Source organism: Coregonus clupeaformis, chromosome 3, assembly GCF_020615455.1.
Source record: "Coregonus clupeaformis isolate EN_2021a chromosome 3, ASM2061545v1, whole genome shotgun sequence".
Classification (NCBI taxonomy): Eukaryota; Metazoa; Chordata; class Actinopteri; order Salmoniformes; family Salmonidae; genus Coregonus; species Coregonus clupeaformis.
The window spans coordinates 6,865,513-6,881,858 of NC_059194.1; the positions used below are offsets into that span (position 1 = coordinate 6,865,513).

General features: G+C 45.1%; 1 protein-coding gene across 1 annotated transcript; it reads left to right on the plus strand.

Annotated features, from left to right (window-relative positions):
• The first annotated feature begins 45 nt into the window (after positions 1 to 45).
• On the plus strand, positions 46 to 15,039 carry vegfba (vascular endothelial growth factor Ba). Its single transcript, XM_041848685.2, has 8 exons — positions 46 to 1,659; positions 9,338 to 9,383; positions 9,666 to 9,862; positions 9,957 to 10,030; positions 10,177 to 10,209; positions 10,726 to 10,803; positions 11,183 to 11,368; positions 11,560 to 15,039. The coding sequence occupies exons 1-8, from the start codon at positions 1,582 to 1,584 to the stop codon at positions 11,579 to 11,581; spliced, it is 714 nt and encodes a 237-aa protein (XP_041704619.1). The 5' UTR covers positions 46 to 1,581; the 3' UTR covers positions 11,582 to 15,039.
• The last annotated feature ends 1,307 nt before the right edge of the window (positions 15,040 to 16,346 follow it).

A 16,346-nucleotide genomic window follows, 5' to 3' on the forward strand; every position in this document is an offset into this window, starting at 1 on the left:
TCAAGTTTGGGAATGAGTGAGGGGTGCTGAAAAACATGGGGTGCAGAGTGTGTTAATGATTCCCTGGCCTAATGTTGTTTCTCAAGCCCTTAGCTGAAACCACAGGAGAGATAACAGATCCTGGCATACCCACATCCCCCATGTGGTGTATGAGTGCCCCCTCATAACCCAAACACACCACACTGACAGACTCTTCTGCAGATGTAAAGACAAACTGATGGAAGACAGTACTGTCTGTGCTGCTGACAGAGGTTTCGTAAGCCACTGTGAACTAAAGTAGTTGGGGGGGAAAATGTGTTATTCTTTTCAAGTAAATGATTAATATCAGTTCACTGGGGGTGATCAGTTATTGGTTGGAGTGTTTTGTGTGTTCTGTCAGTCTGTAAGAGAGAGAGTGAGCTTGGAGGTGGATTTGGGTGAATGATAAAGGGATCTTCATGCAATACAATTGCCCCCTTGTATTGTATTCTTATTAAAAATGTATAATGTGGCTGAGAAAGTGGAGTGGTAAATGATTGACCTGCTGAATGACGAATTGAAGGGCGACGTTCAACTGTGTCCATTGCGCGGGTGAGTCAGTGTCATTTTGAAAAAGTTGGCAGTGCAACGGTTACACGGAATTCGGAGTGCGTCGAGTGGTGTGTGCCTTTTTAATTGTGAGCTGAAGGGCAAAGGATATGAAGAACCGATAATGACAAATCAAGAAACGTTCTCAAGGACATTTTCTCTTTGTGGACTGCTCTGGCACCATGAACTTCATTATCTTATTCTCAAAAGAGGACATATTGCTTAAAGGATAAGTCGCGGCGGTACAAGCGTCTTCAACGAATCGTCATCTAGGTTATTTCTCAGGGACACCGCTGTGTATAGGCTACGCAGTGTCATGAAATGTGCGTGCGGCAACGTACCCTATGTGATTCAAGACAGTCGTGTTGGATCTTAAATAAGGGAAATTTGACCTATTTAAACGTTTCTTAAGACAAGGATACAATATTGCAAAATTTCTTCTCAGGACTATAAATGGACGTGTAGTCACGCCACCCCTGACGCTCACACACAGACCGTTTCATGGGTTTCCGATCAACAATGGGCGAACCTAACCGGTTTACATACCCAGACCTCTGGCTTTGGAATATTGGGGGCCATCATTCAAAGTTCACACAACTCTCAGTAAAATAGAGCAAACCAAATTGTATTGAATTGAAAGTGAACGACTGAGATTTATTAAAATAGGCTATTTGTCAATAGGCATCATATCTGTGCGCTTGATTGCCAAGAATGATTATTGATGGCAATAGATTATAAATTGTTACATTGTAGCTAATTACATTGTGTAATTGTTCATTAATTAATTAAGTCACAGTTCAATCATTGGAGTGTTAACCTACTCATTTGCTATAGACTCCGCTTCATAATTTATCATTTTTCACGTTCATGCGTAACGGTATGGGAATGCCACCCGGGCTGTCATTTCATATGATCGAACATAAGGACTACAGATGGAATATTGATTGAGGGGAGAGAAAAGCAAATCACCAATTAATTGACCAACATTTCCCATGCCTTTTGGAGGACTGCACAATGGGGATTATGCTTCAAGTTATTCTAGGAATGTTTCAGTTCCTCTTGCTCTCCAGATTCCCCACGTCCCATGCCAAGGTATGTCAAATAACTAACTACACTCTTTTAGACTATTGTCTGCATGGGAATCTCAAGAGTTGAGATTTTTGTATTCCTTTGCACTGTGTTATGCAACAAAGCATCTGGTTTAGTTGAAGGGAAAGTAAAGATAGGAATAAAATGAATACAGTGAAGTACCAGTGAAATAAAAGTAAAACAATATTTAATAAAAGTATAATATTTTGAACTGATTCTTGTGTATACATTTCCCACTTTTGGAGATTACCCACATGGTCATTGATGGTCTTGTTTAGAGATTACCCCATGGTCATTGATAGTCTTGTTTGGAGATTACCCCCATGGTCATGTTTGGAGTTTACAAAGGTTTATAGAATTTTTGTGTAGCACCACTTGCTCTCTCCTAGACTCATGTTGATACAATGTGGCACAACTATGCCAGACTGATGGGCTGTACTTTGTAACACAAGGCAGATGTAGGCTACTGTACGTGAGTGACACATACATTTTAGTCATTTAGCAGACGCTCTTATCCAGAGCAACTTACATTTAGTGAGTGCATACATTATTTTTTTAATACTGGGAATCGAACCCACAACCCTGGGGTTGCAAACGCCATGCTCTACCAACTGAGCTACATCCCTGCCGGCCATTCCCTCCCCTACCCTGGGCCAATTGTGCACCGCCCCATGGGTCTCCTTTCGCGGCCGGCTACAACAGAGACTGGATTTGAACCAGGATCTCTAGTGGCACAGCTAGCACTGCAATGCAGTGCCTTAGACCACTGCGCCACTTGGGAGTACAGGGATTTATAATAATTTGCCAACACAGTAGTCTCCATAGACTCTCAGACACACAACTCTTCACATGGCAGATATGTTTTATTTATGTCTGGAGTCTTCATATCAAGAACATGTAGTGCCCTGATTGAGCTGCGTGGCCGTGGGATATATCAGGTTGGAGGTCCTGGGAATCATCCTGGGAATCATGTTGCATTGGGGCCCCCATATATCTCTCTCTCTCACACACACACACAGTGTTAGTGGTCACAATGGCTTTTTCTACTCGTCCCCCTGGGAAAGGCTGGGTTAATGGTGGCAGTTAGAGGGGATACGACTCTGATGCTGCAGCTGGCATTGTGTGGTCTGTTGCAAGAGCTTGGCTGGCACTGTTTAGATTACGTGTGTGTGTGTGTTTGAGAGAGCGCAAGTGTGTGTGTGTGTCAGAGAGGGAGAGACAGAGAGAGTGAGATTCTGCCAATGCCTGTGTCGGACAGGATAAGATGCAACCAGACTGGGAGGGGAATTGTCTCCTCTGGGAAAATAAATACAAGGAACACACACTTGGGGTGACAGTATCAACTTCTTCTAGGGGCCAGTCTGTGGAGCTATAGCCCACCCTACTTCTTCTAGGGGATGTAGTGTACTGATTGATTTGTGAAATGAATGAAACACCAGTGTGATCTGACATGTTTCTTGTTGCGCAGTCACTTACAACAGTAAAATGGCTATGCACATCGGTGAACTGAGAATCAAACTGGGGGGGATGGGTTGAAATGGGGGCAATTGGGCAAAGTCTACATTCTCTCAGCAGTGGCCTTGGTCCACTCAGACCTAATAACGGCGTTGTGTGTGTGGGCGTGTGTGTGTGTGATATGTGTGTGTGTGAGCGTGTTTCCGTGCTTGTGAGAGTGTGTGTGTGTGTGTGTGTAAACTACATACACTGCTCAAAAAAATAAAGGGAACACTAAAATAACCCATCCTAGATCTGAATGAATTAAATAATCTTATTAAATACTTTTTTCTTTACATAGTTGAATGTGCTGACAACAAAATCACACAAAAATTATCAATGGAAATCAAATTTATCAACCCATGGAGGTCTGGATTTGGAGTCACCCTCAAAATTAAAGTGGAAAACCACACTACAGGCTGATCCAACTTTGATGTAATGTCCTTAAAACAAGTCAAAATGAGGCTCAGTAGTGTGTGTGGCCTCCACGTGCCTGTATGACCTCCCTACAACGCCTGGGCATGCTCCTGATGAGGTGGCGGATGGTCTCCTGAGGGGTCTCCTCCCAGACCTGGACTAAAGCATCCGCCAACTCCTGGACAGTCTGTGGTGCAACGTGGCGTTGGTGGATGGAGCGAGACATGATGTCCCAGATGTGCTCAATTGGATTCAGGTCTGGGAACGGGCGGGCCAGTCCATAGCATCAATTCCTTCCTCTTGCAGGAACTGCTGACACACTCCAGCCACATGAGGTCTAGCATTGTCTTGCATTAGGAGGAACCCAGGGGCAACCGCACCAGCATATGGTCTCACAAGGGGTCTGAGGATCTCATCTCGGTACCTAATGGCAGTCAGGCTACCTCTGGCGAGCACATGGAGGGCTGTGCGGCCCCCCCCAAAGAAATGCCACCCCACACCATGACTGACCCACCGCCAAACCGATCATGCTGGAGGATGTTGCAGGCAACAGAACGTTCTCCACGGCGTCTCCAGACTCTGTCACGTCTGTCACGTGCAAAGTGTGAACCTGCTTTCATCTGTGAAGAGCACAGGGCGCCAGTGGCGAATTTGCCAATCTTGGTGTTCTCTGGCAAATGCCAAACGCCCTGCACGGTGTTGGGCTGTAAGCACAACCCCCACCTGTGGACGTCGGGCCCTCATACCACCCTCATGGAGTCTGTTTCTGACCGTTTGAACAGACACATGCACATTTGTGGCCTGCTGGTGGTCATTTTGCAGGGCTCTGGCAGTGCTCCTCCTGCTCCTCCTTGCACAAAGGCGGAGGTAGCAGTCCTGCTGCTGGGTTGTTGCCCTCCTACGGCCTCCTCCACGTCTCCTGGTGTACTGGCCTGTCTCCTGGTAGCGCCTCCATGCTCTGGACACTACGCTGACAGACACAGCAAACCTTCTTGCCACAGCTCGCATTGATGTGCCATCCTGGATGAGCTGCACTACCTGAGCCACTTGTGTGGGTTGTAGACTCCGTCTCATGCTACCACTAGAGTGAAAGCACCGCCAGCATTCAAAAGTGACCAAAACATCAGCCAGGAAGCATAGGAACTGAGAAGTGGTCTGTGGTCACCACCTGCAGAACCAGTCCTTTATTGGGGGTGTCTTGCTAATTACCTATAATTTCCACCTGTTGTCTATTCCATTTGCACAACAGCATGTGAAATGTATTGTCAATCAGTGTTGCTTCCTAAGTGGACAGTTTGATTTCACAGAAGTGTGATTGACTTGGAGTTACATTGTGTTGTTTAAGTGTTCTCTTTATTTTTTTGAGCAGTGTAGTATTTATTTTGTGTGTTATTCACCTGGCTAAGGTATTTGATGTCAGTGTAGAGCGTGTGAGTGTAGTAGGGGCTGTGAGGTACTAGGGGCTGTGAGGTACTAGGAGCTGTGAGGTACTAGGGGCTGTGCAGTACTAGGGGCTGTGAGGTACTAGGGGCTGTGAGGTACTAGGGGCTCTGAGGTACTAGGAGCTGTGAGGTACTAGGGGCTGTGCAGTACTAGGGGCTGTGAGGTACTAGGGGCTGTGCAGTACTAGGGGCTGTGAGGTACTAGGGGCTGTGAGGTACTAGGGACTGTGAGGTACTAGGGGCTGTGAGGTACTAGGGGCTGTGAGGTACTAGGGGCTGTGAGGTACTAGGGGCTGTGAGGTACTAGGGGCTGTGAGGTACTAGGGTCCCTCACTGTATATAAGGTTAAAAACATACAGTGATTTCCTACCTAACACCAGGGATGTAGTGCTCCCGTAGTGCGGGGGAGTGGCGCTCCCTTACTTTTTTGAGAATACATGGAGCTGGTAGAAATATTTCAGGAAAAATAATTCTGATAAATTATATTTAATTACCACTGATTTCCATGAAAACAATAGAATGACAAACTATATAAATACTGTATGTAGGCTATAGCAGCCTGTAGGTAGGAAAGGGGTGGTTTCTTCCCAGTCTTGGCGGTGGTGCGAATGATGAATAACTGTAGCATGTTTAGAGGGCGGCGGGGGCCGTTGGTCGGAGGCTTGACCACTTTGAGTGGGCCAAATCTGATGTAACAAGAACTGCCACAGACAGAAAACTCCAGGGGTTGCTAAAACGTCTGTCCTCAAAACAGTTTGTTATGGAATGTTGCTCATGTACGACGCACTTGAACTCGCCCTGCTGTCCAGATGCTTAGCTTACAGGAACGTACCACCTCTATTGCGTATGCAGACAAACTGATCCACCATATGAACCTTATCATCACACCAATGAGATCTAGGATCCAAATTCACTGTGTGTCTGCCTTGATGTTCATAAAACTCCACAGACCCCATCTTGTGCAGTGGAACCCAGAACGATATGTGACCACTTGGTTATGGTGCTGTCCTTTCAGCACCACTATTCGAAAGGACCTCAAACCGCTTAAAATAACCCTCATCATCAAGATCTGTTGCCGACGCCTAATAGTTCTACTCAGTGGCTAATCTGCCTTTGCCATCGATACTATTGGCAAATTTACAATTGCTTGATAATAAAGTGGACGAACTACAGGCACAAATATCCTAACAACGGGTTATTCAAAACTGTAATATCTTATGTTTCACCGAGTCATGGCTGAACAAAGACATGAATAACATACAGCTGGCGGGTTATACACTGTATCGGCAGGATAGAACGGCAGCCTCTGGTAAGACAAGGGGTGGCGGTCTATGTATATTTGTAAACAACAGCTGGTGCACGATATCTAAGGAAGTCTCGAGGTTTTGCTCGCCTGAGGTAGAGTATCTCATGATAAGCTGTAGACCACACTATCTACCAAGAGTGTTTTCATCTATATTCTTCGTAACTGACTATTTACCACCACAAACCGATGCTGGCACTAAGATCGCACTCAATGAACTGTATACGGCCATAAGCAAACAGGAAAACGCTCATCCAGAGCCGGCGCTCCTAGTGGCCGGGGACTTAAATCTGTTTTACCTCATTTCTACCAGCATGTTAAATGTGCAACCAGAGGGAAAACAACTCTAGACCACCTTTACTCCACACACAGAGATGCGTACAAAGCTCTCCTTCGCCCTCCATTTGGTAAATCTGACCATAATTATATCCTTCTGATTCCTGCTTACAAGCAAAAACTAAAGCAGGAAGCACCAGTGACTCGGTCAATAAAAAAGTTGTCAGATGAAGCAGATGCTAAGCTACAGGACTGTATTGCTAGCACAGACTGGAATATGTTCCAGGATTCTTCCGATGGCATTGAGGAGTACACCACATCAGTCACTGGCTTCATCAATAAGTGCATCGATGACGTCGTCCCAACAGTGACTGTACGTACATACCCCAACCAGAAGCCATGGATTACAGGCAACATCCGCACTGAGCTAAAGGGTAGAGCTGCCACTTTCAAGGAGCGGGACTCTAACCCGGAAGCTTATAAGAAATCCCGCTATGCCCTCCGACGAACCATCAAACAGGCAAAGCGTCAATACAGGACTAAGATCGAATCGTACCACATCGGCTCCGACACTCGTCGGATGTGGCAGGGCTTGCAAACTATTACAGACTACAAAGGGAAGCACAGCCGCGAGCTGCCCAGTGACACGAGCCTACCAGACGAGCTAAATTACTTCTATGCTCGCTTCGAGGCAAGTAACACTGAAACATGCATGAGAGCATCAGCTGTTCTGGACGACTGTGTGATCATGCTCTCTGTAGCCGATGTGAGTAAGACCTTCAAACAGGTCAACATTCACAAGGCCACAGGGCCAGACGGATTACCAGGACGTGTACTCAGAGCATGCGCTGACCAACAGGCAAGTGTCTTCACTGACATTTTCAACCTCTCCCTGTCTGAGTCTGTAATACCAACATGTTTCAAGCAGACCACCATAGTCCCTGTGCCCAAGAACACTAAGGTAACCTGCCTAAATGACTACCGACCAGTAGCGCTCACGTCTGTAGCCATGTAGTGCTTTGAAAGGCTGGTCATGGCTGACATCAACACCATTATCCCAGAAACCCTAGACCCACTCCTATTTGCATACCGCCCCAACAGATCCACTCACTCCACACTGCCCTTTCACACCTGGACAAAAGGAACACCTATGTGAGAATGTTGTTAATTGACTACAGCTCAGCGTTCAACACCATAGTAGCCTCAAAGCTCATCACTAAGCTAAGGACTCTGGGACTAAACACCTCCCTCTGCAACTGGATCCTGGACTTCCTGACGGGCCACCCCCAGGTGGTAAGGGTAGGTAACAACACATCTGCCACGCTGATCCTCAACACGGGAGCCCCTCAGGGGTGCGTGCTCAGTCCCCTCCTGTACTCCCTGTTCACTCATGACTGCATGGCCAGACACGACTCCAACATCATCATTAAGTTTGCCGATGACACAACAGTGTTAGGGCTGATCACCGACAATGACGAGACAGCCTATAGGGAGGAGGTCAGAGACCTGGCCGTGTGGTGCCAGGACAACAACCTCTCCCTCAACGTGATCAAGACAAATGAGATGATTGTGGACTACAGGAAAAAGAAGAGGACCGAGCACGCCCCCATTCTCATCGACAGGGCTGTAGTGGAGCAGGTTGAGAGTTTCAAGTTCCTTTGTGTCCACATCACCAACAAACTAACATGGTCCAAGCACACCAAGACAGTCGTGAAGAGGGCACGACAAAACCTACTCCCCCTAAGGAGACTGAAAAGATTTGGCATGGGTCCTCAGATCCTCAAAAGGTTATACAGCTGCACCTTCGAGAGCATCTTAACTGGTTGCATCACTGCCTGGTATGGCACCTGCTCTGCCTCCAACCGCAAGGCACTAAAGAGAGTAGTGCGTATGGCCCAGTACATCACTGGGGCCAAGCTTCCTGCCATCCAGGACCTCTATACCAGGTGGTGTCAGAGGAAGGCCCTAAAAATTGTCAAAGACTCCAGCCACCCTAGTCATAGACTGTTCTCTCTGCTACCGCATGGCAAGCGGTACCGGAGCGCCAAGTCTAGGTCCAAGAGGCTTCTAAACAGCTTCTACCCCCAAGCCATAAGACTCCTGAACATCTAATCAAATGGCTACCCATACTATTTGCATTCAAACCAAATATCATCGCATATGCTGTAGCATAGTTACATCAAAAACACCTCTATAGTCATTTCTTATCCGAAGGCGTTCAAAACTGAACAGTGCGCGCCACTAGGCAGGATATACGCTTTGATTAAAACAAAATAGGCCTACAAGAAAGGCTAATAGTTTGTAAGCACCATCTGCATTAATTCGCTCACGAAACAGTAATTCAAGAAGATCTAAATGCATATTCCCATGAAACTGCTTGAGATCAAATGATTGGGATGGAGACGCAGTTTGGACATTTCACTGGTAAAATGTGAAGAATTATCATTCACGATTGACAGTCATGATGGCCTATTTTGAAATTAAGTTTGCCTAACTTGGTGTTTGAGGGTATTCAAAATCTAAAGTTTTCTTGAGACAATATGTGTGGGCCTAGGCAGACGTTGGAATTGGAGGATTCATTTTGTGCATATTCTATAATGATATTCAATAGGCTACATATGTCTGTGCAAACTTTGAATGAGAAATGATTACGTCATTTTTAAATAAAAAAATGGCGCTCCCTCACCTGAAGAAATAGCACTACACCACTGCCTGACACATGTCTTCTTCTGTCACTCTTATCTTCCAGCTAGCCCACTGGAGACCTGCAGACACCACCCCAAAATCCAGAGAAGGTACTTCCTCTTCCCCCTGTGATAATCCCACCAGCATATGTGAACAGTCTGATGATGAGTAACTATGTGTGTATAAATAACAGATGTGAGAGTCATAAAGTAAGAATGAATACATTGACTATATTTGTGATGTGTAGTGACCTTGTCAAACTTATGCATCTGAAATGTCTCTCTCTCTCCCTCTCTCTCTTCCTCTCTCTCTCTCTCTCTCTCTCTCTCTCTCTCTCTCTCTCTCTCTCTCTCTCTCTCTTCCTCTTCCTCTCTCTCTCTCCCTCCCTCCAGTGCGTCGGTGGTTGGAGGTGTACTCTCGTAGTGTCTGTGAGCCCAGGGATACCCTGGTGGAGGTGTGGCAGGAGTTGCCGGGAGAGACGCATCACCTCTTCATGCCCTCCTGTGTGTCGGTCCGCCGCTGTGGCGGATGCTGCTCCGACGAGGCACTGGAGTGTGTGCCCTCACTCACACAAACTATCACCATGGAGGTACACACACACATACACACACACACACATACACACACACATACACACACACAGAATGATTAGTAACTGTAGTTTGTGTCTTTGTCCTTTGCAGCTAATGAAGACCTCCTTTATGAAGCATGAGCTCATCGAGCTGGACTTCGTTGAGCACAGCCAGTGTGAGTGCAGGTGAGCACCACACACACACACACACACACACACACACACACACACACACACACACACACACACACACACACACACACACACACATACAGTCTGTGCATGAATGTATTCTCTCATTGTGTGTCCTCACATAATCTCTCTCCCTGTAGACTAAAAGAGGATCTTCGATCAGCCCCTACCAGGTACAGTACTGTATGTATGTGGCTGTCTGTGTACATTTATAGTATTTCTGAGAAGATACTCTTGTAAATGTTAATTTTACGTGTCCTAAACTGTTTATATGAAGGGTTCTGTGCTGAGCTGTAGAAAGTTATGATTTGTGTAAAACTGAAGTGAGGCTAAGGCTTTTGACCATACAGAGGGAGAGCTACTTTTGCTCTGTCACATGTTTGGAGCCCCAGCCCACCCCTGACCCAGTGGCAGACTGACTAGCTGGCCTTAGACCAACAGAGCTGGACAGAGGTCAAGGCCCACAGAGAGGAAAGTTAGGGAAAGAGCGAGAACAGGGGGATAGAGGGAAATAGTGAATAGAGTGAAAGCTAGAAAGGGAGACGGAGGCAGACATTTTATTTTCTAATAAGGCTGTTGGACTCTAATAAGGCATTTAACTCAGAAAGTCTGTAATGTATCTATTTAGATTTTGATCTGCTATTGTGACGAATTGTTGTTTGACACAGATGTATGTCTCTGACTAACAGGCCTGCAAAGCCTCTGAGGAAAAAGAAACGGGAGAGAGGAAAATCCAAAAGAAAGAAAAGTGGAGCTATCAAAACCACGTAAGTTCAACTTAACATGCAACTCATACAGGCGCCTCAAAATAATTAACACGTCAGTTGTTGCTTCTTTCTCCATTTATAACGCTATAATTTAAAAGCTTTATCACGAGTCTAAGAAAGTGTCTGTTTCTCTGCGGGTAGGTGTGTTCCTGCACACACACATCATTCCCAGAAAATCGCTCCACCCAGAGAGCGGAAAGAGAGAATTCAGTCCTTATTTTTCATCCCTTTTCATCAATTCTCCTCATCATACTGCTGTCAGTTAGTTCACTCAGTGTCTCTCAGGCCCGTCCATCACTCAGATCAGAAAGCCACTGGTGTCTGTTTTAAGGTGCTGTAATTATTTTAAATTAAGTGACTGTTCTCTTTCCCCCCCCAGACCCTCCTCTCCCCCCACTATCCCCTCTCCTCTCCCTACCACCCTGTCTTCCTTGCCAGGCCCTCGATGTACCCCCTGTCCTGGGAGGAAGTGGACGCTCGATTTGCAGTCTTGTCGGTGTCGCTGCAACGTGACCGCAAAGAGCTGCAGTCAGAAAGGGAGGAGACTCAACCAGCACCTCTGCAGGTCAGTGTCCAGTGACAGCAAACCATCATCAGAACCAGAGCCATAGAAGAAGTGCTCTGACCACTACCACAGATAAAGTACCAACTGTGACCATGCATCACAACCACATTCAACATGGCTAAACCACAACCAAACATTACGCATTTGATCAATCTGATCTGAACTCTCTCTCTTGTTTCTTTTTGTTTTAGATGTGAGGCCATAAGGCGGTGATGCTCTCTTTCTACTCTCTCTCTTTGTCACTCCGCTGGTTCCAATGTCACTCTCAGCCATGCTTAGCGCAATCCTGGGTACCTCTCTGTTAGGGGTGGGGTGGGGAAGCATATCCCTAAGTACTCCCTTCTGTGTCCCTCCTTGTCCTCCAGAAACTTCAAGGCAGTGCAGTATTACAACGTAAATATATGTATATATACATGTGCACCAACTGTGTCTAGATCTGTATCTGTGTATGTGCAGTCAGTCTCATCATCCCACAGCTTCTTCAGGCACTTAGCTACCATCGTCCAGTCAACAGGTTTATAAACGCTCTCTCCTTCACAAGGGTAAATGATGGGACCAAATGTAAAGCACAGTTTAAATGTCCAATATCATGAGGGCGATGTGAGGCAGTGGGTGGCCAGGACGTTAGTTGTAGAACAGCCAGAATTCAACACTCACACCTCCGCTTCTGTATGAGACATTGGGACTTTGGAACATGAAGAGGATTTAGAGACTGATCAAAGATCAGATATAACAGACACGTTCATGTTGCGTTTTGTGGTCTTCCTCATAGACACGGTGGGTCAGTGTTGCCCATGAACTGCTGTTGGACTGTTTTTCAAAAAGACAATGGCAACAGTGAGGATGATCCTGATATTGATACACATGTTATATTTTTTGTACAGGGAGACTCCGATAGGAGAATGATTCCAGGGTCAAGTCATTAAAGTGCAGTAAGGATATAGAATAGTGAATGGACACACACACACACATGCACAAAAACACACACACACACACACACACACACACACACACACACACATACACACACACACACACACACACACATACATCAGCTATGTGTTGTGTGTATGAAGCCATCAGGCTGCACCCCCATGGACCTATAGCTAAGTGAGTTGAATAGCTGGATAGACTGTATCTGTGTGGTCCACACATTGAATGGCACAGATGGGTTACCCAGCCGCCGTTAGTCTCTCATTCCCAGCGTATGGTCACAGGCTGGATCACTGTGGGGTTTTCTGTCATTTGTTTGATTTGGTTTTTGTCTCCATCTCTCCACTCCGGAGTGAAAGAGCTGTTCACGCCGACGGGGCAGTGAGAGGAATGACAATGATGAGGCCTGGCTATGGTCCAAGGGTTCACACAAAACACACACACACACACACACACACACACACACACACACACACACACACTTCTAAATAGAAATGAATGCAGGTATCTATAAGCTTTTCTTGTACATGCAATATAAAGAGTGGAAATAAGTATACATTTTTTAAATCCAAATGTTTTTTGTACTTCATTTTATTGTATTTGTATAAGTTGTTATATTTTGGCCTAATTTTGTCCTGTTGACTTAAAAGATGTTGTATATTGTGGAATGTTTCTTTGTTTTGTTTTGTTTGTCCTTAATCTGTCTACATAAAGAGTCCCTCTGGGTGGCCGACTAATACCGTTATGTAGATATGAGGCGTCTAAACATATGGACAACTGTGTAGAATTTAAACGGAGAGAGTTCTCAATGGCCCAAAAATCGGATACAATATACATTATAATGTGTAACAAAAATATTCACCAGGGAAATGTTGTCTAGTAAAAAGAAAACATTTAGTTAACAGCATTATATGGTGTTTGTATTGTTTTGTGGAGCTGAGATAGGATGGGTGTCTGGAACATAACAGATGTATTTACTGATAGAATCAGTCACATCTCCTACCCCCCCATGACTGTAAGTCGCTTTGGATAAAAGCGTCTGCTAAATGGCATATTATTATTATTATTATTATATAGCATGTCACTGGTGAAACCTGATTTGGTCCATGACTGTGGTCCATGACCGTGTCAGAATCGATCAGTATTTGAACGACTTGTCCATTAGCATGGTAAGCAAGCTACAGATACAGTTACGGGTCTATTTACTTTGGGTAGCCATCAAGCTGAATCAGGGTGGTGGGCTTTCTGTCTGTGAGGGATGCTTAGAGCTGTGTGGGGAAAGGAGACAGCTACAATAGAATATTGGTTAGCAAGAACCCCATTCAACACACACACACAAAAACATCTCTTCTTTCTCATTATTGTTCAAGCTTGCATACCTCTTAGCAGTTGTAGAACCCCCCTAATGTAAAACATATTCAAATTCCAGAACCTGAGTGTCACATTCCAAGTGATATTCCACTGACATTCCTATTTATATTGTCCTTTTAACTCGGTCTGAAAAGTTTATTTTCACTAAGCAATAATGGTCTCTGATTCAGAGACTGGGATGAGCATACGAGTATTTTAGCTGAAGTTGTAGCAGATTCCTCTCCAAAATAATGAGATCAAAACTCTTTCACAACGTATCAATGATTCCCCTGAAGTCTGCCTGTTAACAGATATAGCTGAGGGATTTGTGAGCTGTATGTGAAAAGTGTGTTTGAATTCAGGCTTTGAGGTTGGTCCTGTGAGGGCAGTCAGACCAGACACTGTACAGCTCTACTGTGTTTGTCTCTCCCCTGCCTATACCTGGAAGAATCTGTGAGCTCCTCTCCCCTTAACGGTGGCCTGTGAATGCCAAAACAACCCCCCTGCGGTATAGTTTGCAAAGCGTCATTGTCAAGCTGTGTGTGGGTCCACATGAAACTTGCCATGACCCCACTCTCCAAGGGTGTCTCAGGGAAAGTTGGGATATGCAGAAAACACATTTCCAATTCACACATGCATATATTACACAATTGTGTATGTGTGAAATAGGACAAATATAAGCAACACCACATTATCATTATTATTATTATGAAACTTGCCAGTTACAGAAAGACACTTGGAGAAGGGACTATATGCTCCATTCATACAGTAATATACTACCCATGTCCATGCCATATCCAATATGAATGTGCTGATTGCTCCTCTTGTCTGCACGCACCTAGTCTGCCCTCAGCCACTGTGTTGTAGTTTGGCAAAGCGAGTCTAGCACATGCCCTATATACTGTAGACTGTCCAGGTAGACCTATTCTAGCCCCCACTGTCTTTTACTCAGCTATAGTAGGCAGACCCTGACTAAAAGTACATAATAATAATATCTTATAATGTCTTATAACCAACCACCATCTTGTGTATGACGTAGAGCATACTTTAGAATGTCTTGTAATTCATTCCAGCTATACTCCCATGTTACAGACTCTACAATTACAAATGCATTGTAATGTGTATAACACTGATACTATTATTGCTGCTACACCATTTATGCCCTATTTGATGTATGTGCGCAACTGTACCATGCAGTTTTGTGTCACTGTATATTATGACGATTAATCAATTAAATGTCTATGTAAACAAACAAGCACACTGTACTACTGAGGATGTTAATACTACTAGGAAATGTTAAAAACAAAACAACCATGATACAATGTTCCAGATATTATTAAAGGAAATGTCTAATTTTTGGTAAAATGTTTTGTTATTGGTAGTCTCTCCAATGCGTCCCTTCCTGTTATCTCTTTGATGTCATCCCTTTTTTGCCCTCCTCCCTCTTCTCCATTCCTCTCTTCTTTTTCATCTCTCTGAACAGTAATGAAAGATAAACAGGCTGATGATTGAAGTGATACCCTGGGAGTGAGGGATAGAGAGTGTGTGAGTGACGTGATGATATGAGAAATAATATTGTCTCTCCTCCTCACCTGAACTGTGCTGAGTCAGCTGCGCGTCAAGTACTGTGTGTGTGTGTGTGTGTGTACTTCTGAATGCCAATTATTTTAATCTTCAAATGAGTGATGATAATATGATTTTATGGGAATATACTCATTTGTCCTCATATTGACTTTTCATGTCAGAGGCTGAGAGGCAGTGACAGTGCAATTTCCGATAGCAGATGATATCTTGAAATTGGCTTCTGAGAGGAATAATACTTTCTCATCCAGTCTCTCTATCTCTCTCAGTGATGCAGTTCATCTTTTGGGGCCCTCCCCACCCTGAGATAGCCAGCTCTCTCTCTCTCTCTCTCTCTCTGTCTGTCTGTGTTTGTCTATTTCTCTCTCTCTCTCCCCTCCTCCCTCCCCTTCTATCTCTTTCAGTGATGCAGTTTGTCTTTAGGGGCCCTCTCCACCCTGAGAGAGAGCCAGTCAGCTCCAGTGAGAGTGAGCTCAAGGCTGATGCTGCCTGGCCTACCTGTCATGAAGGGCATCCTGCCAGGGACTAAATATAGAAGCCTGCACAAGATTAGGGAGAGGGAGAGAGGGAGAGAGTGACTCATCCATCAGAAGACATGGATGTATTTTCAACCTTTCATCCTATTCCTCTGTTTGTAAAAACTTTGTCTACTCTCTGAAAACGGCCAGAACCTTGTCATGTTAGTGCAGAATAATATTGGAACTGCCTGTGTCTGCTTCGATGGTGGTGCCCCTGAGAACCAATGACTCGTTGTGATGTGTCCCTGAAACTCCTCATCTCTCTCCCTCTCTCTTTATCCTTCACTCCCTATCTCTCTCTCTCTCTCTCTCTCTCTCTCTCTCTCTCTCTCTCTCTCTCTCTCTCTCTCTCTCTCTCTCTCTCTCTTTCTCTCTCTCTGTGTCTCTCTCTCTCTCTCTGTGTCTCTCTCTGTCTCTCTCTCTGTCTCTCTCTCTCTCTGTCTCTCTCTCTCTCTCTCTGTTTTCTCTCTCTCTGTCTCTCTGTCTCTCTCTGTCTCTCTCTCTGTCTCTCTCTCTGTTTTCTCTCTCTCTGTCTCTCTCTGTCTCTCTCTCTTCCATCTGCGAAAGTGGATTCCTGTATTTTTCCACCTTTGTGT

Coding starts and splice junctions, on each gene's coding strand:
- vegfba (XM_041848685.2), top strand. CDS start 1,582: ATGGGGATTATGCTTCAAGTTATTCTAGGAATGTTTCAGTTCCTCTTG. Junction 10,804..11,182: donor AGTGGAGCTATCAAAACCAC/GTAAGTTCAACT, acceptor TTCCCCCCCCAG/ACCCTCCTCTCCCCCCACTA. Junction 11,369..11,559: donor CTCAACCAGCACCTCTGCAG/GTCAGTGTCCAG, acceptor TTTTTGTTTTAG/ATGTGAGGCCATAAGGCGGT.